The 24,052-nt window shown below is 41.0% G+C and overlaps 2 protein-coding genes across 3 annotated transcripts in view; one reads left to right on the forward strand and one right to left on the reverse strand.

Annotated features, from left to right (window-relative positions):
* Positions 1-9,246, reverse strand: part of ddx11 (DEAD/H (Asp-Glu-Ala-Asp/His) box helicase 11) — a 10,110-nt gene extending 864 nt beyond the window's left edge. Inside the window, exons 1-27 of one of the 2 annotated variants that reach the window (XM_079685519.1) lie at positions 9,137-9,246; positions 8,473-8,615; positions 8,176-8,391; positions 8,005-8,091; positions 7,759-7,895; positions 7,614-7,665; positions 7,417-7,524; positions 6,861-6,948; positions 6,345-6,544; positions 6,111-6,185; positions 5,801-5,878; positions 5,664-5,710; positions 5,504-5,583; positions 5,360-5,401; positions 5,210-5,277; positions 5,078-5,116; positions 4,851-4,980; positions 4,016-4,147; positions 3,818-3,930; positions 3,671-3,743; positions 2,950-3,053; positions 2,702-2,851; positions 2,512-2,580; positions 2,314-2,414; positions 2,144-2,228; positions 1,953-2,028; positions 1-28 (exon numbers count right to left, since the gene is read on the reverse strand). The exon at positions 1-28 is cut by the window's left edge and continues 127 nt beyond it. In XM_079685519.1, coding sequence (XP_079541645.1) covers positions 1-28; positions 1,953-2,028; positions 2,144-2,228; positions 2,314-2,414; positions 2,512-2,580; positions 2,702-2,851; positions 2,950-3,053; positions 3,671-3,743; positions 3,818-3,930; positions 4,016-4,147; positions 4,851-4,980; positions 5,078-5,116; positions 5,210-5,277; positions 5,360-5,401; positions 5,504-5,583; positions 5,664-5,710; positions 5,801-5,878; positions 6,111-6,185; positions 6,345-6,544; positions 6,861-6,948; positions 7,417-7,524; positions 7,614-7,665; positions 7,759-7,895; positions 8,005-8,091; positions 8,176-8,391; positions 8,473-8,601 — 2,507 coding nt within the window. In that variant the 5' untranslated portion in view covers positions 8,602-8,615; positions 9,137-9,246. Of the gene's footprint in view, positions 29-1,952; positions 2,029-2,143; positions 2,229-2,313; positions 2,415-2,511; positions 2,581-2,701; positions 2,852-2,949; positions 3,054-3,670; positions 3,744-3,817; positions 3,931-4,015; positions 4,148-4,850; positions 4,981-5,077; positions 5,117-5,209; positions 5,278-5,359; positions 5,402-5,503; positions 5,584-5,663; positions 5,711-5,800; positions 5,879-6,110; positions 6,186-6,344; positions 6,545-6,860; positions 6,949-7,416; positions 7,525-7,613; positions 7,666-7,758; positions 7,896-8,004; positions 8,092-8,175; positions 8,392-8,472; positions 8,616-8,969; positions 9,103-9,136 lie in introns of those variants that run through there. The other variant, XM_079685520.1, reaches the window with a different exon arrangement.
* A 293-nt stretch (positions 9,247-9,539) lies between these two features.
* Positions 9,540-21,097, forward strand: fkbp4 (FKBP prolyl isomerase 4). The gene is made up of 11 exons (XM_079685524.1): positions 9,540-9,990; positions 10,429-10,573; positions 10,660-10,802; positions 10,941-11,061; positions 11,732-11,888; positions 12,194-12,284; positions 12,401-12,484; positions 12,570-12,755; positions 12,860-13,003; positions 20,445-20,540; positions 20,666-21,097. Exons 1-11 carry the CDS (start codon positions 9,892-9,894, stop codon positions 20,765-20,767), a joined length of 1,368 nt encoding a protein of 455 aa, XP_079541650.1. The 5' UTR covers positions 9,540-9,891; the 3' UTR covers positions 20,768-21,097.
* The last annotated feature ends 2,955 nt before the right edge of the window (positions 21,098-24,052 follow it).

The raw sequence follows: 24,052 nt of genomic DNA on the forward strand, positions 1-24,052 counted from the left end.
TAGTCGCCACGGTGACGGATAGCTCTTCCTTTTGGCAGATGAAGTCAAATGTAAATAAATACTTATCCTACTATCTTGTCAACTAAGGAATAAATAATGGTAACACTTTATTTGGACAGTAACTTTATAATCATACCTACATTTTCTGAGATTATTATAGCAGGTAAGTTTAAAGTATGTAGGCATGTTTATAAATTGTCATATACAGTGGGGCAAAAAAGTATTTAGTCAGCCAACAATTGTGCAAGTTCTCCCACTTAAAAAGATGAGAGAGGCCTGTAATTTTCATCCTAGGTATACCTCAACTATGAGAGACAAAAGAAAAAAAGAAGATTTTTAAAGAATTTATTTGCAAATTATGGTGGAAAATAAGTATTTGGTCAATAACAAAAGTTCATCTCAATACTTTGTTATATACCCTTTGTTGGCAATGACAGAGGTCAAACGTTTTCTGTAAGTCTTCACAAGGTTTTCACACAATGTTGCTGGTATTTTGGCCCATTCCTCCATGCAGATCTCCTCTAGAGCAGTGATGTTTTGGGGCTGTTGCTGGACAACACAGACTTTCAACTCCCTCCAAAGACTTTCTATCTGGTTGAGATCTGGAGACTGGCTAGGCCACTCCAGGACCTTGAAATGCTTCTTACGAAGCCACTCCTTCGTTGCCCGGGCGGTGTGTTTGGGATCATTGTCATGCTGAAAGACCCGGCCACGTTTCATCTTCAATGCCCTTGCTGATGGAAGGAGGTTGTCACTCAAAATCTCACGATACATGGCCCCATTCCTTCTTTCCTTTACACGGATCAGTCGTCCTGGTCCCTTTGCAGAAAAACAGCCCCAAAGCATGATGTTTCCACCCCCATGTTTCACAGTAGGTATGGTGTTCTTTAGATGCAACTCAGCATTCTTTCTCCTCCAAACACGTCTAGTTGAGTTTTTACCAAAAAGTTATATTTTGGTTTCATCTGACCATATGACATTCTCCCAATCCTCTTCTGGATCATCTAAATGCTCTCTAGCAAACTTCAGACGGGTCTGGACATGTACTGGCTTAAGCAGGGGGACACGTCTGGCACTGCAGGATTTGAGTCCCTGGCGGCGTAGTGTGTTACTGATGGTAGCCTTTGTTACTTTGGTCCCAGCTCTCTGCAGGTCATTGACTAGGTCTCCCCGTGTGGTTCTGGGATTTTTGCTCACCGTTCTTGTGATCATTTTGACCCCACGGGGTGAGATCTTGCGTGGAGCCCCAGATCGAGGGAGATTATCAGTGGTCTTGTATGTCTTCCATTTTCTAATAATTGCTCCCACAGTTGATTTCTTCACACCAAGCTGCTTACCTATTGCAGATTCAGTCTTCCCAGCCTGGTGCAGGTCTACAATTTTGTTTCTGGTGTCCTTTGACAGCTCTTTGGTCTTGGCCATAGTGGAGTTTGGAGTGTGACTGTTTGAGGTTGTGGACAGGTGTTTTTTATACTGATAACGAGTTCAAACAGGTGCCATTAATACAGTTAACAAGTGGAGTACAGAGGAGGCTCTTAAAGAAGAAGTTACAGGTCTGTGAGAGCCAGACATCTTGTTTGTTTGTAGGTGACCAAATACTTATTTTCCACCATAATTTGCAAATAAATTCTTTAAAAATCAGACAATGTGATTTTCTGGATTTTTTTTCTTCTCATTCTGTCTCTCATAGTTGAGGTATACCTAGGATGAAAATTACAGGCCTCTAATCTTTTTAAGTGGGAGAACTTGTACAATTGGTGGCTGACTAAATACTTTTTTGCCCCACTGTACATCTACAGACAAATCAAAACAGTTTGACTATTAAGCTGTTGAAATGTTACAAAGACTGTTTGAAGTATTTGTAGGTGGACCTTCCAAATAAAGTTCTACCTTTAATAATTTATTCTCAGAGATTTGTATCTGATCTGTTGTCCTGAGTAATGCATCGTTACCTATGGATTGATTGACAGCCTTCATGCACTGGTTCTCTATCAGTGCTTGGCCGGGGCTCTTTCCTCCATTGTGAGGCTAGAAAACAAACACAACTGAGATGAGATCGATGACGTGCTTCATGTCAGCATTTCTGTGACCCTGTGCTCGTTTTGCCAGGTTTGTGAACGCAGTGAGGACAGTGAGGTCTCACCAGGTATTTGTCCAGGTAGGACATCTTTTCCTGCAGCTCTGGGGATTTGATGTTGGGATATGGCATCCCCACCATCACCACACACCTGTGATCATATGCACACAGAAAACAGCATTTAGTACTGTAAGCTTTAGGCAGTATGCAACCTCCCGTCGTCCATATGCACACACCTGCCCAGGTCATCGGAGAAATTGATGCCCTCACTCATCTTTCCTCCGACCACAGAGAATAGCAACGCTCCCGTGAGCCCGCCGGGATCTGCAGCACACCTCTGACAAAAGAAAAAGACGTGTAAATAGTGTCAATCGTGATGAATTTATGGTTAACGGTGATGATGAGGGTTGATGTTTGAGCAGTGACTGTTTTACCTGGATACAGCGGGAGAACTCGCTCAGCACCTGCTCCACCTGGTTGGCTTTCTTTGGCTCCTGGAAGATCTGGGAAAGTAATTGTGAAAGCTTAGAAATGTATAAGATTCACTTAAAGAACAGCTTCCCGAAAATATGATTCCACCCTCGAGTTAAGTCGTGATGGAGACAGCTTTCTGTGGCGGTGTACCTTCTTCCTGTTAGCGAGACGACTCAGTGCCCCGCTGGCCTCCCAGTGAGAAACGATGCGTCTGGAGTATTCGTAGGAAGGGAAGAAGCACACGACGCCGCCGGGGACCACGTTACAGATGTTGGAGAGAATTCGCCCCGTCTCATCCATCTGTCAACACGCACACATTTGCAATGGTGCTTGTGTTAACAATGCAGCTCCATTCAACAATATTAGGGCAGGATTCAACACAATAGTGTGTCTGGTACCATGCGTGGAGTGTCTCTGCTTTGGAAAGTATAATCCAGCTCCTGACCAGAGGGACCTCTGCACAAGACGAGGGGAAGAATGTTCTCCGGAGGAATTACATGACCTACAGACAAAGGGCAGAAAGAAAGTAGTTCAATTTAGATATAACAGCACCAACATGAAATCATTTTAAACACTTGAATACAAAATATATTCCACATCAAATATAGCTCGGATGTATGCAACAAATCCAAGACATAAGACTTCCTTTTCTGTGTGTATAAATAGTGAAATCAGGTAACTTAACTTCTACTTCACGCAGAACTTATCAGTCTCAGGACACAGTAACAGTACTTTTATTTTTAAATTGTGTTGTTCAGATGGCTTATAATACAACAGTTTTAGTTTAAAAGGATGAACAACTAACAAATTATTTAGGTCACAAAATGGCTTCATTTTCGTCTCTCTTTGGTCAGTTCTGATACGATATTTCACCTTCATGACTCAAACCAGGTGCGAGTTGATGACACTATTCTTCTATTTAGTCAATCTGCTTGAAAAACCCGATGCGAAGTTGGCACTCAAACTGAAATTGTTTAAGAGTTTGTGAAGCATCATATTATTCATCAAAAATTCCTACACACAGAAATATTGATAAACACATCACTAAGAGAGGGTAAGTTATAAAAGCTCAAAGAGAAATGCCACAAAGTAGTTTGGTTTTAAAAATGGGCCACTCACCACAGGAAAACTCAGTGATGCGCTCCTCTCCCACTCCGGCAGAAAATAGGAGCTCTTGTTTGAAGTCTGAAACCTACATATCACATCTTTCAGAATGAGAAATCTTACACAGCTTGGTTTGTTTTCGGTGGATTTATCATCACTCACAGGCTGCATGGTTCCTCCGGCGATGATGACGGCTCTGCTCTGCTCCAGCACTTGAGCGAAGTGCACCGCTGGATTCAGAAGCAGGAACTTCACGCTGCTCTCTGAAACAGTACCTGGGCATAGAACAGAGGGGGGGTTTACAACACTTTGAATTTGTATTGGCATCCTTTATATGGAGTTGTGTATTCAAAGCAGTACCTTGTCTCTGCACCACCACTCTGCCGTCTGTGTTGCTGTTGGTGAGAGCCATGAAGAAACCCTCCACCTGCATCATGGGAGATGCAGAGAGCACTTTCTCTGCCTCTGACCCCTGCTGGTCAGCTGAAGACCCTGCACACAGCAGCAGAGAGAAGAGACCAATCAACAAAAACAACAACCAGATGAATGCTACACTGTGGGTACAATTATTAAAATATTGAAATAAAGAGGACCGTCTTAAAACAACCTACTTCTTCCACTACAACAAAATCTACATTATTATTAGTTATTCAAAGATGACCAGAAAAGGACTTTGATTATAGAAGAAGATTTCTCAACTTGTAAACATTTCTATGAATGTATTACAGCTTAGTCTTTCAACTTTGAGGATTTATGTAATCTTTATTTTTATACTTTGATGTGTTTTTTTTTTTAAGTATGACGATTAATCTAATAGGGAAGTTTCTTCATGAGAATTTTTTGGGGCTTTTTACATCTCCTGTTCCTTGTTCTACTTTTTCTGAACTTTTTCCTGTCTTTTTGTATAAATGTGCAAATAAATTAAATTATTAACAAAACTATAATATCTCATTGTTTATTGTCTGTTGATTACAAAATGCCAGGATTTCACAAATCGCTGAATGTGAGGGATGAGTGTAGTGTGAAAGGAACAATAATATCTGCAGATTAGATCCAGCTCAACCAAAAACACATGTCTCCATTTGAGCAACATACTAGTTTCCTAGTTTAATAACACAATATCTGATGTATTTTTTTCTGCCTCTTCTGCTGAATTTGTTTTTAATGTGTGAGTGACATAAATCAGTCCTCTGACCTGGCGTTGGGTTGCTCTGCAGCGTTTGCAGGTAGCGGTTCAGGCCTTCGGTGCGGCGGTTCTCCTTGATGGAGTTCTGAGTGTGCAGACTCACTCCTGATCCTGCATACTTCTCCACAAAGCCGCCCAGCTGCAGAGAGAAGGCACATGGGATTTATTTGATTTAACAGTGGGTACGTCGATATTCACACGAGGCATAAATCAATACATTCATCTTATTCACTCACCTTTCTGCTGATCAGGCTTTTCTCAAAGTATCTCGGCAACTAAAGTGACATTGAGAGAATTAGAGATGGCAGATTAGGTATGGTGTTCAGGAGCCATGATTGTGATTTTTTTTAAATCACACTTTCAACTACCTTAAACAAGTTGATGTTGTCGATCTGAGCCTTGAAGAGGAAGTTGTTAATGGTGAGCACTTCTGTTCCTAAAGAAAGAAACATGACAGGTTGGAAATGTCTACATAGATGTGATCTAATGTATGTTATTTATGTGTATTATTTACTTACCTGTTTGTGTAGTCTGGGTCTGTGGATTCTGCCCCACCTTACCTGAAAGGATAGCATGTAAGTCATAGTGTTCAGCAATATCCCCTTCTGACTAACTGGCCATAATCTATAATTACATTCTTATTTTAGCCCAATCACACTCACCTCCCAGCACCCGGACAAGCCCTTCAACCACAAACAGAATCTGTTTAATGTACATGAGGTTCTTTGCCTTCAGTCTGCTCCTGATGTTGTAGAAGTATAAACAAGTCAGGAGGGTGATACAATATTTGATTTATTAATCTCTGTGTGTGTGTATACTCACTTGTAGCGGTCAGAATACTGGGTGAGCTGCGAGTGGGCACGGCATAGCTGTACAAAGATTCATAATTATGTATTTTGCAGAGAACGTGCGCAATTTAAAATCAACATTTTGTGCATGATGTGTACCAATTATTTTACCTGCGCTCCAGTGAGCTCGGCACTGTGTATACAGGAGAGCGTGTCACTAAGATTGTGCGCTTCATCTATGATCACCACCTGTAAGAAAATCCAGTTTAAGTTGAAACTGATCAAAGAATGATCAGCTATCCAAACAGTTTCAAACTATATCCTTTACTTTGTTCAGAACCATTATTGTTAAGGGCCAAAAGTTAAACAAATTGTGAAAAAAAAATTGTTTTAACATTACTAGGCCATTTTTTATATTTCCTTGGTAATTCTGAAAATGTCTGAACAGAAAACCCTTGAGAGAATCAAAACATAATCCTACCTGACCCTTCAGCTGGATCCCTGCTGCCTTCCTTGTTGCTTCATGAAGCAAAATCTGATAGGGCAGCACCACCAACTATGCAGACACAATGAACAGTTAACACGTAAACTTCAAATAAAAGGTAATGACTTAATAAATCAAATAAATCATTGAGTGAAAACCAAATTATGTTTCGAGCACAGAGAGCAAGAAATCTTCCGAGTAATGAGACAGAGAAATGGACGCCAGTGTTACCTGAGCAGGGGGAACAGAGAGGCGCGTGGCGTAGTACGGACATGAGTGTGTCTCTCTGCCCAGCTTCAGCATCTGCTCTATATCGTGGACCTTCCCCAGAACGTCGTCCCTCATCTGCTGCAGAGCCGTAGCTTTATTATAGGGACACACACTCTTTGCTGGGCCCCGCTTACGTTTTACACCCTCTTCCTGATGCTTGTCTACAAAATGGCAGAACAGGAAGCGTTGTAAGTAAAACTGGTTTTATTTATGTATATCTTATTGAGACAGCTCTTGGGTAATGGGCTTTCTTATTGCTCTGGAAAAATTGGTCAGTTTTCAATGTTTTTTCTTCATTTTCGATTTACTCGGATTTGTGGCTGTTTTTGTGTGTGTCTTTCAAATAATCTCAACAAAGCTTTTCTGGTTCAAATGAAGATTAAATAACACATAGTTGTCATACAAACTTCAACTTATCTGGAAATATGTTTATGTAATATCAGTAGTTATAGAGTTACATTTTTTAGTTGCTCTCACCATGTTTGTTTTTCTGCATCTCCAAGCAGCGGTCATTAATGCGTTGGCTGCTGCCAAGGCGTCGCACCTCGTCGTTGATACACAGATTCTGGAAAGTATACCATTTTATGTTTACTGGGCAAATACTCTTTGTAATGGTTAACAATTAACAATTGTGGTTTTACTGAATGAGTACAGGTAACAGTTCCAATTGAATGCCGAGCCTAGTGTGGGAGGGGAAGAAATGTAGATAAAGTTTCACGCTAAATTTTTCAATAAAAAACCTGTAGAATGTAACCCGATTTTTTTTTGTTATTCCTAAATTGGAAGAAAACTAAATATTTTTTAAAGTATAAATAACACTAATATTCTGGTATTACTTATCTTTGCAACAGCCTACTTCTACAGATAATTTTAGGAGCCTTTATCAGACAACAAATACTAAATTGAATCTTTAACTGGTAGGGTTTGCAAGTGTGTGTGTGTGTGTGTGTGTGTGTGTGTGTGTGTGTGTGTGTGTGTGTGTGTGTGTGTGTGTGTGTGTGTGTGTGTGTGTGTGTGTGTGTCGTGCACTTACCTGCCGTGAGCCCAGGGTGACCAGACTGATGTCCTTGCTAAAGGGACTCTTTTGAACCTCATGAACAAACTGGGCCAGCTGGGAGTGAGTGCGACTGCAGTAGTAAATCTGAAAACACACACATGTATACAGCCTCACTTCAAGGTAACATGTTACACATATCCTTAGTTACAATGTGAAATGTCTCTTTCACACACCTTTGTAACATGTTCTTCAACCAGATCGTCGTCTTCCTCAGTAGTAGAAAATCTAAGCATGAGAGCAAACACACTCTGCTGTTGTTGTCCGTCACTGTGATGTAACATTTGATATGATTTGTAACCAATGAATGGCTGCTTTCACCTGCTCTTGGTCTTTGACTCGTCATCGCTCTCATATTCTGCGATGATGAGCTCCTCGTCCTCTTGATCTCCTTGGGGCTCGGTTTGTTCCTCTTTACTGAGCTGGAGCAATTTTATTGCCTCTTCATTTTCACAGCTCTACAGAAATGTATATGTTTAGTTGTAGAGACTGAACGTATGATAATTGTAATTTATGGGGAATGTTCTATGCCTGGCACCTTTAAGATCACTGTGCAAGATCACTTACTTTTCTTTTCATTGCATACTTCAGTTGAACGTTATTTCTGATCATTTCTAATCGTTCTTCCCTCTTCTTTCTTTTCAATTCTTCGTCCTGGCACAGAAAAACATACAATTATGTTAAAACTGAGCGGTTGATAAGCTGGAAAGCCAAGGTCAAATACATTGACTTTCTTACCTTCAACTTTGACACCAAATCACGATCTGCTTTTTTTTGAACAAAATCAGTGATCCAGTCTGGCTCTGCAGATGAGCTGCTAGTGGAGGATGGAGCAGTGACAGTGGAGAGAGCTGCTTCTCCTTCATGCAACAGAGCAGCTGACTCCTGTTTCCTCTTCTCCTCAAAGTCAGTGAGCCAGCTCAGCGCTCCACATATCAGACTCAGAGACTTGCCCTGGGTTAATGGACACACATGTTAAAAGGGCAAAATATAAATAAAATATCTCTTATATACACTACATGCCCACATACACACCGTCCCAGTTGGACTTTCAAAGATTCCAACTTTGCCCTGGTCAAGAGCACTGTACAGGGCTTGCATAAACTGCTCCTGGATGTTGTAGGGCTGATAGGGAAATGGAAATGTGTCCCTGCCATTTTCCATGATTGTGAACCTCCCTGGAGGATGACATGAATAGGTTAACAAAGAAGCCTCTTAATCATTGAACAGCACCTAGTTTGTTTAGACTGTGTGTATTAGCTACAGTCCTCCACTCCTGATAGTGATGTTGTGTCTCAGAAGAAACACACGGGTCTCCTGACCTCCTATGGGTTGGATTCTGCTTTTGTGCAGATCAATCAATCCTATTAAAGTCATGACGAATTTATGATCCAATGTGCCTCATATGGCATGAGTGTGCCACAATGCATTTCATAATTATTTATCCTTAGATATTTTAAATTCGTCAACATGGTTTGGGACGCAGCTAACATTTGTTTTTTTAAAGTTGTCACTACTGGCTGTTGAGTTACCTTGAAACAGAAACGTTATCTCCAATTTAGGTTGAGATATAATGTTAGCTGTCTGGATTACATAGCTCAAAACTAGCTAACTTGTAACCTATCACATTAGCTGACGTCGTATGTCTACAGCTGATCGTGTTTTGTACAGAGATGGTTGGTATATATTAGCTACTTACCCGCAGATTGATAATGTTAGCCTTGAAAAAGAAGATTTTACTTTGTTAGAATGTTTACCTCCCCTGTTCAACATCCGCGCCAACAGGCAGCGGTGGGGAGGAGATCTGACCAATAGGGTGCAAGATACACCAAAGAGCGCGTGATTTATTATAGTGAAGTGCTTGAGTGGACGGGGCTATACAGACATATTAGCTATTATCCATTAAATGTGGGCCTGTTTGGTTATTACATAATGTTTAATCTAAGTTTTATATAAAATATCTATGTTTAAATCTGTAAATTATTAATTTGCCCTGCTCTTTGTAAGTGCACCGCCTTACCGGGAGATCCCTTTGGGGTAAAAGGAGCGCCACCAAAGCGGGCTCATCCCCTGGTTCCTCCTAGAATGTCTGGAAAATTCTCTGCCCTTTTTTAAGCGCTTGTCAGATGCCATACAGCGAGACAACGTGGACCTGAAGTAACGTAAACGAAAGCTTCTATTCTGCTCGGATACATGTGTGACGGATGCAAAACAATACCAGTGCATCTAGTAGGAAGCTGTATCGTGCATTTTCTTAACAGTAGCACTCACAAGTAAACAAGGCTAGAGATTTAAGCAACGTTAGTTAGCTAGCTAGCGTTTCAGTGAGTGAGGTTGTTTGTTGCTGCACTTAGCGTGGTTTGAGAAGTAGTTAGCTTAGCCGCTGCTACTATTAGCTAGTGTTAGTAGAAATTGTGGTGCGGGTCAAAGGACTAGGAGGGTTACATCTGCCTCATGACAATGACTGCAGAAGAGCAGACAAGTGAAGGACAGCAGACCATCCCAATGGAGGGAGAGGACATCACCCCAAAGAAAGACGGGGGTGTTTTCAAGGTAACGTTAAGTGATTGTGTTTTGATACTACATATTAATCCTGGCTGCTTGTTGTTTACTCATGCGGATAGGCTAACGTGAGCTAATGCTAGCTTATCTCGGGCACCGTGAATAAAAACACCGTATGCAAGCTACACTGTTTATCCATTGTCCTACCATTGGTCTCCCAGTTAACTTATTGCCACGATGTCAACAACATGCGTAAAGATAATTAGCCATTTCCGCATCTTTAGAAAGATCTAGAACCACGGAGACATACTAAACGCTAAAACTATTAGTGGTGATGCGGGGCATTTAATATCCTCACACGCACACATTTACAATTCACGTTCATGAATTTTGGACCTGGCTTTAGATGTCCGTAGCTGAGATGACTTTCTAACTTTCAATCCCCTACTGTTTATATTATAAATTCTCCTTTTGCTGTCTGTTTTCCAGCTGGTCAAAAGAGAAGGCACAGGCACAGAGCTGCCTATGACCGGTGACAAAGTGTTTGTTCATTATGTGGGCACACTTTTGGATGGTTCCCCATTCGACTCAAGCAGAGACAGAGAAGACAAGTTTTCCTTTGAGTTGGGAAAAGGTTTGTTTCATATCTACCTTAGATGTGAACATTTAACTTTCATTGTTGCCCAGCCACTGTTGGTAATCCATCTTCTTTGTGTTTAGGTCAAGTCATAAAAGCATGGGACATTGGTGTGGCCACAATGAAAGTGGGGGAGTTGTGCCAGTTCATCTGTAAGCCAGAGTATGCTTATGGATCTGCAGGGAGTCCCCCAAAGATACCCCCCAATGCCACTCTGGTTTTTGAGGTACGTGTCAGTAATATCAGGTTATTTTGTCTGTTACATTGCAAACCGTTTCCCCTGGTTTATGATTGAAAGGCAGTATGCTACTATCCTTTTTAGGTGTGAAAATATATGATTTTACCCATGTATGCACACTTTTAGGTGGAGCTGTTTGAATTTCGAGGCGAGGACATTACAGAGGGAGAGGATGGAGGAATTATCCGTCGCATTATCACGAAAGGGGAGGGATATTCCAAGCCTAATGAAGGAGCTTCTGTTGACGGTAAATCATCCAGACACTGCTATTTCTTTGCTAACAATGAAAAGAGATTAGAGTACCTACCTACTTACATTATTATTTCTTTGTTTTTGCAAATGTAAGACTTTTTCATGCACTTACTTCTTAACAGTTTAAATACTTTTTAAAGATTGATTAAAAAGCATGTTTATACATATCAATTACTTATCTTTAGATGTATCAGGTCAATGCTAAGGTGGCTTTAAAGCATTTTAATTTTCATCTATTATTAAGAGTCAGCTTGAATTCATGAAGATAACTTTAGCTTCTAAAAATTGCAGCACATAGAGTCTAGAGAAGACAATTAATTCAGGGCTCGACACATTTTTTTTCTCGCCATGAAACCCGGCACGTACTGTAACTTGTTTAATTAAAATCTACTTATCACTGCTGTTTTACAAACATTGACAGCCATATTTTATTTTTAGTAGGGCGAGAGGGTTAGTCTATTTCACAATGCTAACTTTGCTTTGCTGTCGCACATTTACAGGCATCCTCAACCAAGCAGAACATATTTATCGACTGTTAGTTGCAGCAATTATCCTCAGCTGCAGCTTTTTGACAGCTGCCAATCTACTGCATGCTAACAATTGTGTGGCTAACTCACGTCTGGTTTGTGGCACAACCTAACCTAAGCTTTTTCCAACCCTTTCAGTGACTGTGGAGGGTTCCTATGAGGGAGGTGTTTTTGACGAGAGAGAACTTAAGTTTGAGATTGGAGATGGAGAAGGTCTTGGCCTGCCAGTTGGAGTGGAGAAAGCTATCATAGCGATGGAGCAGGGAGAGGAGGCAATCTTCCATATTAAGCCTAAGTATGATCATATATATTAAGACATGTGTTTTGTAATAAGTGTTGTATACAGGTCTCTCTGATCATTCATGTGTCGATATACATCTCTGAAGCTGAACGGTTTGAGTTGAATGCAACTCGACGATAAAGCAATCTCAGTGTTAAGACAAATGGATAACAGGAGTGACATTTTGCCAACCCAATCAAAGATAGAACATAAGACGCCATATTAGACTGCAAAGCTGTTTGAACTCAAACAGCAACTGAAACTACAGTATTTTTACACCACACCTGAGATTATTAATGATAAGTGTCTTTGATTTGCAGATACGGCTTTGGGAGTGCTGGAAATGCAAAGCATGAAATTCCTGGTGGAGCAACGCTGCAATACAAAATAAAGCTGGCAGCCTTTGAGAAGGTAAACAGATCTTGCCGCTGAGTAGTAAACACAACTTGGCTTATAATGTTCACAAATTAAATGTCAGTTCTCACGTTGATGTTTCAGAAGTGATTTATATGTTATGGTTTCTTCAGGCTAAAGAATCATGGGAGATGAACACAGTAGAGAAGCTGGAACAAAGCATCATTGTCAAAGAGAAGGGAACACAGTATTTTAAGGTGAGCATTGGGATGTTTACACATTTTATAATCATATATCATATCTTAAAGACATAGACCTCATGTTTTCTATGTTTTGTTGCAGGAGGGGAAATACAAGCAGGCGTCAGTGCAGTACAAAAGGATTGTATCATGGCTGGAAAATGAATCTGGTTTGTCAGAGGAGGACGAGAAGAAAGCAAAAGCTTTGCAACTGGCGGCAAATCTGAATTTGGCCATGTGCTTCCTTAAACTACAGGAGCCAAACAAAGCCCTAGAAAACTGTGACAAGGTATTTATAATTGACTGTTAGCACATTATTCATTCCGTATGTAGCACGTTGGAGACTTGTGAGGGTGTTAATAACATTTCACTGTACTCTGTTAATGATCATAGGCTCTGGAATTGAATCCATCCAATGAAAAGGCTTTGTTCCGAAGGGGAGAGGCACTTTTCGGTATGAAGGAGTTCGACCAGGCAAAAGATGTTTTCCAGCAGGTTCTTCAACTGTACCCTGCCAACAAAGCTGCCAAGAGCCAGGTACATGCTATGTGTTGATTGATTTCCACCTGGGTCGTAATTACCTCAAATTTGCCCTGATGATACATTTGTTACAAATGGGGGGGAAAAGGGTTCATAGTAGGGATGTTGAGATTCACCGATTCGCATCGGTGCACTGGCATAGACGTTCAAGATGCGAGTGCACCGGTTGAAAGAGTGCACATCGGCTACAGTTTGGGTTAAACTCGCGATGCATCGATTGCGTAGCGTCTTTGCATCGGTAAAAAAAACGTTCATTCATATAATATCCTGTCAGCACTCAGCAGAGACGATCTTTGATCATTGCTTTGCACTACGGAGGCCGAGAGTCTCAGTTATCAACACACATGGAAGTCGAGGAGAAAGAGAAACACAGCGCACCGAAAAATACCTACAAAACAAACGTTTGGAAACACTTCGGATTTTTCAAGAAAGACGGTCAACTTGAAAAATCGCTCGCAAATTGTAAACGATGCCTTGCCGCTTTAAAGTACACAAGTAGTACGAGGAACTTTATAGACCCTCCAGAAAAACGCGGGCAAAGATCCTTGATTATGCGATTAAACATGCAGGGTTTTTATGTGATTTTATGCGGTGAAATTGCGGGAAGTTGCAGAAAAAAGGTGATTCTTCTCCCACACCCTGTTACTAGGCTACTACTGAATGAAAGGGAGCCCTTTTTAAAGAGTACCTATGATAAACAAGCATACTAGAAGCAAGCTACATCACAGAAAGTGCTGGTAATGTTTTTGTTCTTTTTTATTATTTTCTCAACTTAAGCATGGCTTAAACATTCCTGAGTCAACATTTTCAAAAAATAAAATAAATTCTTCCTGCTTTATAAAAGTGAGGTAGAACAGACCATCTGTTATGCTACAATAATATTTTCAAAGACAGAAACTGAGTAGCTGTTGAACATCAACTCGCCAAAATCACAGGATTTTGAAAATAACATTATCTCTCAATGAGGCAAACCTACTTGACCATTGAATGGTTCTATAAAACTTAGGTAACACAATACTGTATTGCTATGCAATAACAAAACAAAAACAGTGCAATGATCTTACAACTGTTAGGTTGTAGTAAAGTTAAGCTATATACACAAGAAATAGTGCAATCTTACAACTTTTAAAGTTGTATTAACTACTGAATGCATCAACAAGAGTTCACAGTGTATGAAAAATGAACACATAGGTCACCCAAAAAAAATTCAAGAGCAATCTTACAACAAGTTGTATTCATTCCTGCATTAAATTAGAGTCCACTGTGTTTGAAAACGAGTGCATAGTCTGTGTCACTGTCCAATCATTCATCATCCTCCATCCCCTCTCCCTCAATATCCATGTCCTCCATATCCTCCCCCTCTATCACCTTTCCTTTCTCCCTCTCCTCCCTCTCAAACGCTCCACTGAGGATCCGTTGGTTATGGCATAAGAAAACCAAGGCTTTGAGGTTTGGGTTGGTAGTTGATCTCCTTCGGCCGGACAACACCAGCTTGTAGATGCTGTTGCTTTGTTCAGCATCGGCTGAGTTGGAAACAGCAGCTTTGTATCGGTGGGCCAAGGAAGACAGTACAGGAAGTCTCTCCTGTACGCCATCCCAGAGCACATCCAAATCCACCACGCCAGACAGCGCAGCTCTGAGTGCTGCTGGACCCAGGGCTGTGAAATATAGAATCAAATTCATGTCTTGGCACGTGAGTGAAACCTGGAATGGCCTTATAGCTTTCTACAGAGTCATCTAGGAATGCGATGTGACGAGGATCAAACACCCTGACCTCCTGAAGAAAGCCTATGGCTGGCTGCCCATCTGACATGTACTTGGTGAGCTTTTCTTCAGCATTGACGTATGCCTCGCCAACTGTGCGGAGGATCTCGGTCTTCGTGCGGCGTGGCATGTCAAACTCCTTGAAGTATTTGTCACATACCTCATACTGCATCTCTTTATTGGCAGCAATGACCACCTGCAGATCCTCCAGATAATTGAAGATCTTTGTGGTCACTGGGCGTCTGCTCTCGAAGATGTCTAGTAGATTGAGGATGTGTTTGCACTTGTCAGCCATGATATTGATCTGCACATTCAGGGACTGAGCCAGGTTTGGGTCTTGAAGCATGTCCTGGAGTCTCTCCACAGACTGTGGTACACTTCTGCCACACACCTGTGAATGAAAATCACAAAGAGAAAGAAAGTGATTAGGTCAAACATACAGTAAGGCTTAAATGTTACTACATTTTACATTGATATAATTAACACATTCATGTTTGTGTGTGTGTGTGTGTAGTTGTAAGGGGCCTAATTGGTGGAGAAAGGGATAATTACTGTTGTGTGAAGTTACACATTTATTTACCTGTGTTTCCATCTCGATGAACTGCTTGTACAGTCCAAAGTACTCTCTGTGGTATTGTACTGCAAAGAACCAGGAGTTCCACCGTGTTGCCCAGGGGTTTGGAGGCATGGTCACCTTTTTTTCTTGGCAGCTTGTTTGTCATGAAGCAGAGATATCTTCTCTTGCGTGATCCAGCATTGAAGAACATCTGGGAGAAACTCATTATGAAGCTGTTCAACTGAACAAAAGGTTTGCAGAAGGCATTACCGATGAGGTTCATTATGTGTGCCATGCACGTGATGTGCAGTGAGTTGGGGTACAGCGCCTGCAGAGCAGATTTGAATGCCTTCTTCATGTAGGCTGCATTATCTGTGTCAAACACAATCACATCCTCATTTTGAATGCTGTATTCTTGTGGGCACTTCACGACAGCCACAGATACAGTGGAATGATTGCACTGCTCAAGGAACACGGTGTCTGCAAGGTAGGCCAAGATCCAACCAGAATGATCCTTCTTGAGTGGTGCAAGCAGGATGTTCAGCACGCATCTCTCCTCTACATCTGGAGTCTCATCAAATATCACAGCAACAGGTTTTCCTGCAAGAAGAGTCTTCAACTCTTCTTTTTCCTTCTCATATACTGCTCTCGTATTTCTCTTGAAGCTCGTGAAATCCTGGAACGGCTCTACCATTGATTACTTTTTCATTCAGGAATTTCCTCATTGCAGGATGGTCGCTCTTAGACAGTGGAACGTTGACAGCAGTGCAGTTGGCGACCCAGGTCTCACAAATCTACCAAAGAATAGATTTTTTTTAAAATATGGGGCTGTCTTATTGTTCTCTCTCACACACCACCTGCCACTAACATTAAACCCCTTTACTATTCAATTAAGCACATTCAATGTTTATTTATTGTAAAAGCAATTGGGCTATTTTACTCACTCTCTCACACACACACACACACACACACACACACACACACACACACACACACACACACTTCTCCGCCTCATTCTGTTTTCATTTACTCATTCGTTATCTGACCAGCTTCAATCTTGTATGCTGCCCACCTCGTTTCTTTTAGCCCTCGAAAGGGTTTTGGAGGTTGATGCCTCGGTGAACGTGAGTTGTTTGGCTTTCTTGACCGCAGCAGCAGAAAGTATTTTCAAATGTACGAATGAATCGTCGGCAAAAAAGTATTTAGTCAGCCACCAAATGTGCAAGTTCTCCCACTTAAAAAGATGAGAGATGCCTGTAATTTTCATCCTAGGTATACCTCAACTATGAGAGACAAAAATGAGAAGAAAAAAATCCAGAAAATCACATTGTCTGATTTTTAAAGAATTTATTTGCAAATTATGATGGAAAATAAGTATTTGGTCAATAAAAAAAGTTCATCTCAATACTTTGTTATATACCCTTTTGTTGGCAATGACAGAGGTAAAACGTTTTCTGTAAGTCTTCACAAGGTTTTCACACACTGTTGCTGGTATTTTGGCCCATTCCTCCATGCAGATCTCCTCTAGAGCAGTGATGTTTTGGGGCTGTCGCTGGGCAACACAGACTTTCTATTTTCTATGGGGTTGAGATCTGGAGACTGGCTAGGCCACTCCAGGACCTTGAAATGCTTCTTACAGTTGCCCGGGCGGTGTGTTTGGGATCATTGTCATGCTAAAAGACCCAGCCACGTTTCTTCTTCAATGCCCTTGCTGATGGAAGGAGGTTGTCACTCAAAATCTCACGATACATGGCCCCATTCATTCTTTCCTTTACACGCATCAGTCGTCCTGGTCCCTTTGCAGAAAAAAAGCCCCAAAGCATGATGTTTCCACCCCCATGTTTCAAAGTAGGTATGGTGTTCTTTGGATGCAACTCAGCATTCTTTCTCCTCCAAACACGTTTAGTTGAATTTTTACCAAAAATTTCTATTTTGGTTTCATCTGACCATATGACATTCTCCCAATCCTCTTCTGGATCATCTAAATGCTCTCTAGCAAACTTCAGACGGGCCTGGACATGTACTGGCTTCAGCAGGGGGACACGTCTGGCACTGCAGGATTTGAGTCCCTGGCGGCGTAGTGTGTTACTGATGGTAGCCTTTGTTACTTTGGTCCCAGCTCTCTGCAGGTCATTGACTAGGTCCCCCCCGTGTGGTTCTGGGATTTTTGCTCACCTTTCTTGTGATCATTTTGAGCCCACGGGTGAGATCTTGCGTGGAGCCCCAGATCGAGGGAGATTATCAGTGGTCTTGTATGTCTTCCATTTTCTAATAATTGCTCCCACAGTTGATTTCTTCACACCAAGCTGCTTACCTATTGCAGATTCAGTCTTCCCAGCCTGGTCCAGGTCTACAATTTTGTTTCTGGTGTCCTTTGACAGCTCTTTTGTCTTGGCCATAGTGGAGTTTGGAGTGTGACTGTTTGAGGTTGTGGACAGGTGTCTTTTTATATTGATAACGAGTTCAAACAGGTGCCATTAATACAATTAACAAGTGGAGGACAGAGGAGGCTCTTAAGAAGAAGTTACAGGTCTGTGAGAGCCAGACATCTTGTTTGTTTGTAGGTGACAAAATACTTATTTTACAGAGGAATTTACCAATTAATTCATTAAAAATCCTACAATGTGATTTCCTGGATTCTTTCCCCCCCGTTCTGTCTCTCATAGTTAGTGTTGCATCGTGAATAATGTTGAATCAAATCGTATCAAACTGTATCACAACAGGGGTGAATCGTATAGTAACGCATCACATCGCCTGGTGTTTCAAATGTATCGTTAATGTATCGTATCGTTGGCAGCGTATCGTATCGTTGGCAGCGTATCGTATCGTTGGCAGCGCATCGCATCGGCCTCAGTGATGGAGATGCACATCCCTAGTTCATAGGGATAAATGTATATGTGTCTTTTTTTTTTTTTGTCGATACTAGTTCTGCTTGGAGATCTGTCTTTATTTATTGTGCATCTACAATGAAACTGGTGAATGTTACTCTCATATGTGTTAGATTTTGCTATGAGAGTATTACAATATCTGGCAAGAGATTATTTGGCATATAAGCCGTTGTTGCTGTGAATTGAACAGTCTTAATTACGATACCTCATTCACACGAACGGTGTTTCAGGGCCGGTTCGGAGCTGGAGCTTGAAGAGCACCAGGTTTTCGTGTTCACACCGCAGCGGAGCAGCCTCTTAGCTCCGGAATCCGGTTCGTTTGAAACACCACAAAAATTGTCCGGCTAGAGCAGGGGTCTGCAACCTTTTTGACCAAAAGAGCCATTTTGCTCTTTTTTCCCCAAATGTTTTTTCTCTGGAGCCGCAAAACATATTTCATAGCTTGATGGCTTATAATGTTGTATTTATTGTTATATCAGACAAAAACTACAATTTGTTTGCATTTATTAGGCTATTTATTACATTATATAAAACTTTTAACCTCTAATAAGAAACAAAGAACTCCTATAAGGAGAATTAAAAATAATACACAGGCCTACTTTAAAATAAATTATACACAGCACTTGGGGAGTCCTTTGTACATTTAAAGGAAAAAATATATAATTAAAATGGGCCCACTTTGAAATACATTTAAAAAAAATACGGCTGCACCCTAAAAAGAGTTCAGTGTAGGTAAGAATGGAGAAACCAGCTCGAGTGCGCTAGAATTTGAAAATACACAACCGGAAAAAATATGCCTCTTCCTTCAGACTTTCTTACAGAGTCCCTCCTCCAACATACACTAACGCGCATCATCAATGAGGAAACGAGATAAGTTTGTGCACAGATGGAAGGCTGAAAGGCTGGTAGGCCATCCAGTTATTTTAGCCGGGCCGGCTAAAATGATTGGTCGTGCTATTCACAGCGCTACGGCTTCCAGAGATTAATTTTTTGTATGTATTTATTGTCAAAGCATTTAATATATTCATTGCTATCGGGACGTTAAGAGCATTCCATGGAATATAACAAGTGTTTTCTGAAATAAATTACATACCCCATTGAATTATGACTGAAGATCGTCAGCTGTCTTCCTCTCCCGTGTTGTTCCTCGATACGTAAAGGCTGCAGCACCGTTGACAACGTCTCTCTACATATCAAACATACCGGTAAACCAGCATCATTTGCTGTGAAAGCATATAACTGTCCACGCAGAATTAAATCCTGTGTTCCTCCGGTACTTTTCTTTGTTTTATCCATAGTTCGCTCATCGAGCCGGGGGTCAGGTTATTTGCCTCCAAGGAAAGGTGCGGGACCGTAGCAGGATGTGACTCGTATTTTAGTTGACCTAATTAAAACCGTTTTGTTTTTTTATTTATGTGTCACAGTATCACCTCAAAATACAAAACATTTTCAACCATGCAACAAAATAGAAATAGTTCTACAAATACTTTTTATTTGATTTCCTTCTTATTTTTGTCTAAGCTCAAGCGAGCCAGAGCAGCGGGCTTGGGCCGCGGGTTGCCGACCCCTGGCCTAGAGCAAAAGCACTGCATACGTCACGCTTACGTCGAGGCGGGGGCAGGGGCGGGATCAACTCCTGAACAATAACAAAAAGTCCGCGTTTTATCCAGTTTGTACACAGCGATGGAGAAACGTAACAAGCAGCAGTGGTCCACTGAAGAGACCAGCTACCTACTGGGAATCTGGTCTTCCAAAGAGGTAACGAGTAGCGCTTCAACACAATCGGCCGTTGTTGTTGTCGGTGTGAGCTGTGAGGGGTTTCCGCGCGGTTTGGCTTTATGAAGCAGGCATGCAAACGGTTACGTCATGACGCAAACGGTTACGTCATGACGCAAACGGTGACGCAATGACGCAGCACCAGTCAGACTCTGGGCGGTGTGAAAAGAGCCGAAGCTAAACCGAAGAACCGGTTCTGAACCTGAAAAGCTCTAGCACGGAGCTTGAACCGGAGTTGCGTTGGTGTGAATGAGGTATAAGTAGTTGGGAAAAAAACACAATTGTATTCCTAATGATCCTTTAGCTAATTTTAAAAAGGCTCTTAGAACAATGGTATATTTGGTTGAACTGTTCAAATCTAAAGACACAAACTGTGTTGTATTGTATCTTACGGCTGTAACTGTACTATATGTAAAAATATGGTTGCCTGACCTCTTCTTTAATATATTGCCAGGTGGTTCTTTGTCAGACACGTATCAAGGCCCAGCACGAGAAGGACAAACGCATCTATGCCAATATGTTCCAGAAATTTGCTGAGAGAGATTCAAAGGTGAGGGATTGTGCTCTCTAAAACAGCCACAAGAGGGTGGGATAGTCACGCTTCAATATTGTTAAAGATGCCTACTCTAAGTGAAATGCCATCCTGACTTTTTATTTTTCTCTCTTCACAAACAGATAGAACAAGACGAGGATAAAACTGAGACTACCAACAACGGCAATGATGACATGGAAGTTGAAGATGGAGAAAAGGAAGTTGCGATTGAAACAAAGGCATAGATGAAAATGTGACTTAATTGTTCACATGCTCTTCAATCTTTTGTAACTTCAGCCATTTGTGTTTAGTGTGTGTGTGTTTTGTTTGTGCGTACGGATGTGTCAACGAGAGCGCTGACTTTGGTAGTGTCTCTGTTGGCTTTCTTTGTGTCTGTGCTTTTTGCTGTGGCAGCTGATGGCAATGTGAGAACTGGTTTCAATAAATGATAAGAGTGCCACAACCCCACCCCTGAACCTTTTCAACTCACAGCTTTGAACTGTGCACGTGTTTTCACAGCATTTTGGGTAAAAAAAAAAGCATCCAAGTGCTAAGTGCGGACTTTCACCCGTTAAGGGCTAGACCATTCACCTTGCACTACCCTCTTTCCTCTACCCCTTCTGACGTGTTATGCTTTCCATCTCACACTCCTCATGGGCCTACTGATCAATCATGGAGTTGTGATGGTGTTGTGCATAGTAACTTTTGTCCCAAATTACGTATGTAGCGCTGGACAGTTTGAGTAATAAGACGTTAGCCTGGAATAACTTGGAGCTTCTCTCTCAACCGATAAATGGAGCTCCTTCGTTATCCCCAGGGTACAGGACTATTCACATTTTTGGGGGAAATATTTACTTTTTACTTTTTTTTTTCTTCCCAGTGTAGTGCTTGTGACTTATGTATTGTTCTCAAAATGGATGAATACAACCATTTACTTAACTGGAATATGTGCATTTTAAAGCAGCTAGAAAGGACATGAATTAGCTCCTCCTGGACACACTTAAGTAATAGAACGGTTAAGTGTTAGTCTTAATTTACTGTAAAAAGTACATGTATGATTGTGTGCATGTACAGCTCTTGAGATTGAGACTGTTAATGACGGTACACTGAACTAGGGGGCTCATTTGAAACCGGGCCACGGGTTGTGTGTTGAGTTTATCTTTGTCTTTTGGAAGGGTCACTGCTTGGTCTGCCCTGAAAGAAAGATATAATAAAGAATAGCTTAAAAAAAAACATGATTGTGTGTATTATTCTTGAATGTTACAATTGTTTCGTGGCAGTTAATTTCAATCAAACAATCCTTAGGTTAGTTATTTTCAGATTTAGATCAGAACGCCAAACCAGGGGAACCAACACATTTAGAAGCCACTGTGTAAAAGGCTGTGTGATGTCCCAACCTAGGAATGCCTGATCAACTTTTATTAGCCATTTTCTTCATTTTACAAGCTTTTAATTAGCTTAGTTAAACCAACTAGCAGAGTGGTTAAATCGGACCTGAGGCAGCAGTATCATAACTGCAGGGCCGATTTGGGAACGACAACTGGCTGAAAAGAAACCTCTCCAAAACCTAAAACCGTAAACCTCCTCAGGACTGTTCCTCAGTTTTGTCTAACCACTGCTAAAGAAGTCTGGGTGTTCCCTCAGCATAAAACACATGAACAAAAACAATAGTTTAGAGACTCAATTTACAGAGATAAAAACCATTTGAATCAGGGCTGCAATTTGTAACTTACTTGATCAATTCGTTTGAGAATTATTTTTCTAGGTTGAATATTGTTTTATAAAATGTTGGTCTAAAATGTCTACTTTGTAGACTTACACTGAATACATAAAAACTATAAAAGAACACATGGAACTATCTAGTAAACAAAAAAGTGTTAGAAAATCCAGAATATGATTTATATTTTGCTGGCTACTGCAGAATGCTGTGGTAGCCATGCTGGTTAAGTGTGCCTTGAATTCTGAATACATCTCCAGCAGTGACATCAGAAAAGCCCCCCCACACTATCACACTTCCTCCTTCATGCTTAAACCATACGCTCACCTTCTCTGCGTCACAGCGGTTGGGACCAAACCGATTTGAGATTTCCACTTTCCGATGTCCAATCCTTGTGTTTCTTGGCCCAAACAGTTATTTTCTTCTTGTTGTGCATCCTCAGTAGTGTCTTCTTTGCAGCAGTTGGACCATGAAGGCCTGATTCACGCAGTCTCCTCTGAACGGTGGATGCTGAGATTTGTCTGCTACTTGAGCTCTGTGATCATTTATGTGGGCTCTAATCTGAGGTGCTTTAATTTGCAGTTTCTGAGGCTGGTAACTCTTATGTATTTGTCCTCTGCAGCAGAGGTGAATCTTGCTCTTCCTTTCCCGGGGGGGGTCCTCATGAGAGCCAGTTTCATCATAGCGTTAGATGGTTTTTGCGACTGCACTTGAAGATTCATTCAAAGTTCTTTACATTTTCCAGATCGACTGGCCTTCATTTCTTAAAGTCATGATGGACGGTCGTTTCTCTTTACTGAGTTGAGTTGTTTTGGCCATAATATGGATTACAACAGTAGTCAAATAGGGCTTTCCACTGTGCACTAACCCTACCTCTGAACAACACAACTGATGGTCTCAAACACATTAAGAAGGCAAGTAATTCCACAAATTAACTCTTAACAAGGCATACCTGTCAGTTTAAAACCATTCCAGGTGACAACCTCATGAAGCTGACTGAGATAAGCCAAGAGTGTGCAAAGCTGTCATAAAGGCAAAAGGGGGTACTCAGAAGAAACGAAAATAAAAAGATATTCTGAATTTTGTAACACTTTTTGTTAACTAGATAATTCCATGTGTTTATTCATAGTTTTGATGTCTTCAGTATTAATCTACAAAGTAGAACAAATTAAAATAAACAAAAGCCATTGAATGAGAAAGTGGGTCCAAACTTTTGACTGGTACTGTATAGCTATATTAAGCTATTATAAGAAGTTAGTTTACATATTTTAAAGGCTGAAAACAGCTATTTGTAATGAACAACTAAACTTTGTAGCTCTTATTTGCAACTGTCTGACTTCTTGAACCATGACTGTCTGTCTATGCAATGAATACCATCATTAATTTCTCAGATCACACGACATGAACCTCACCTCCAGACATGGTGAAGTATTTGTGAAGTGAGTTGACTGTGTTGCAACTGCAAGGCTTTCAAGGCAATGCAACCGGTTTGTCTTTGCAAAATCCCTTTCTCCTGTCATATCCCTGTTCAGGAACCACTGTGAGAACTACTGCAGTGCAGACAGAGTAAATTACATATTCATACACATTTAGAATATTTTGTCATACAACCAAATGCCAGAAAAAGGATTTCCCCCAGACAATCAGGTTTAATTGCAGGAATCGGTGAGACTTCAGGACACTTACACCAAACGTATGTTTCTCAGTTTCCAGTCACAGTTCAGTAATGATTTCACCCCTGTCTGATTGAAAATCAAATTTAGTGAGGAAAAAAATTGTTTTGCCAGTTGAAAACTATGAGAAATGTGTCAAT

Source organism: Notothenia rossii (assembly GCF_949606895.1).
Source record: "Notothenia rossii genome assembly, chromosome: 5".
Classification (NCBI taxonomy): domain Eukaryota; kingdom Metazoa; phylum Chordata; class Actinopteri; order Perciformes; family Nototheniidae; genus Notothenia; species Notothenia rossii.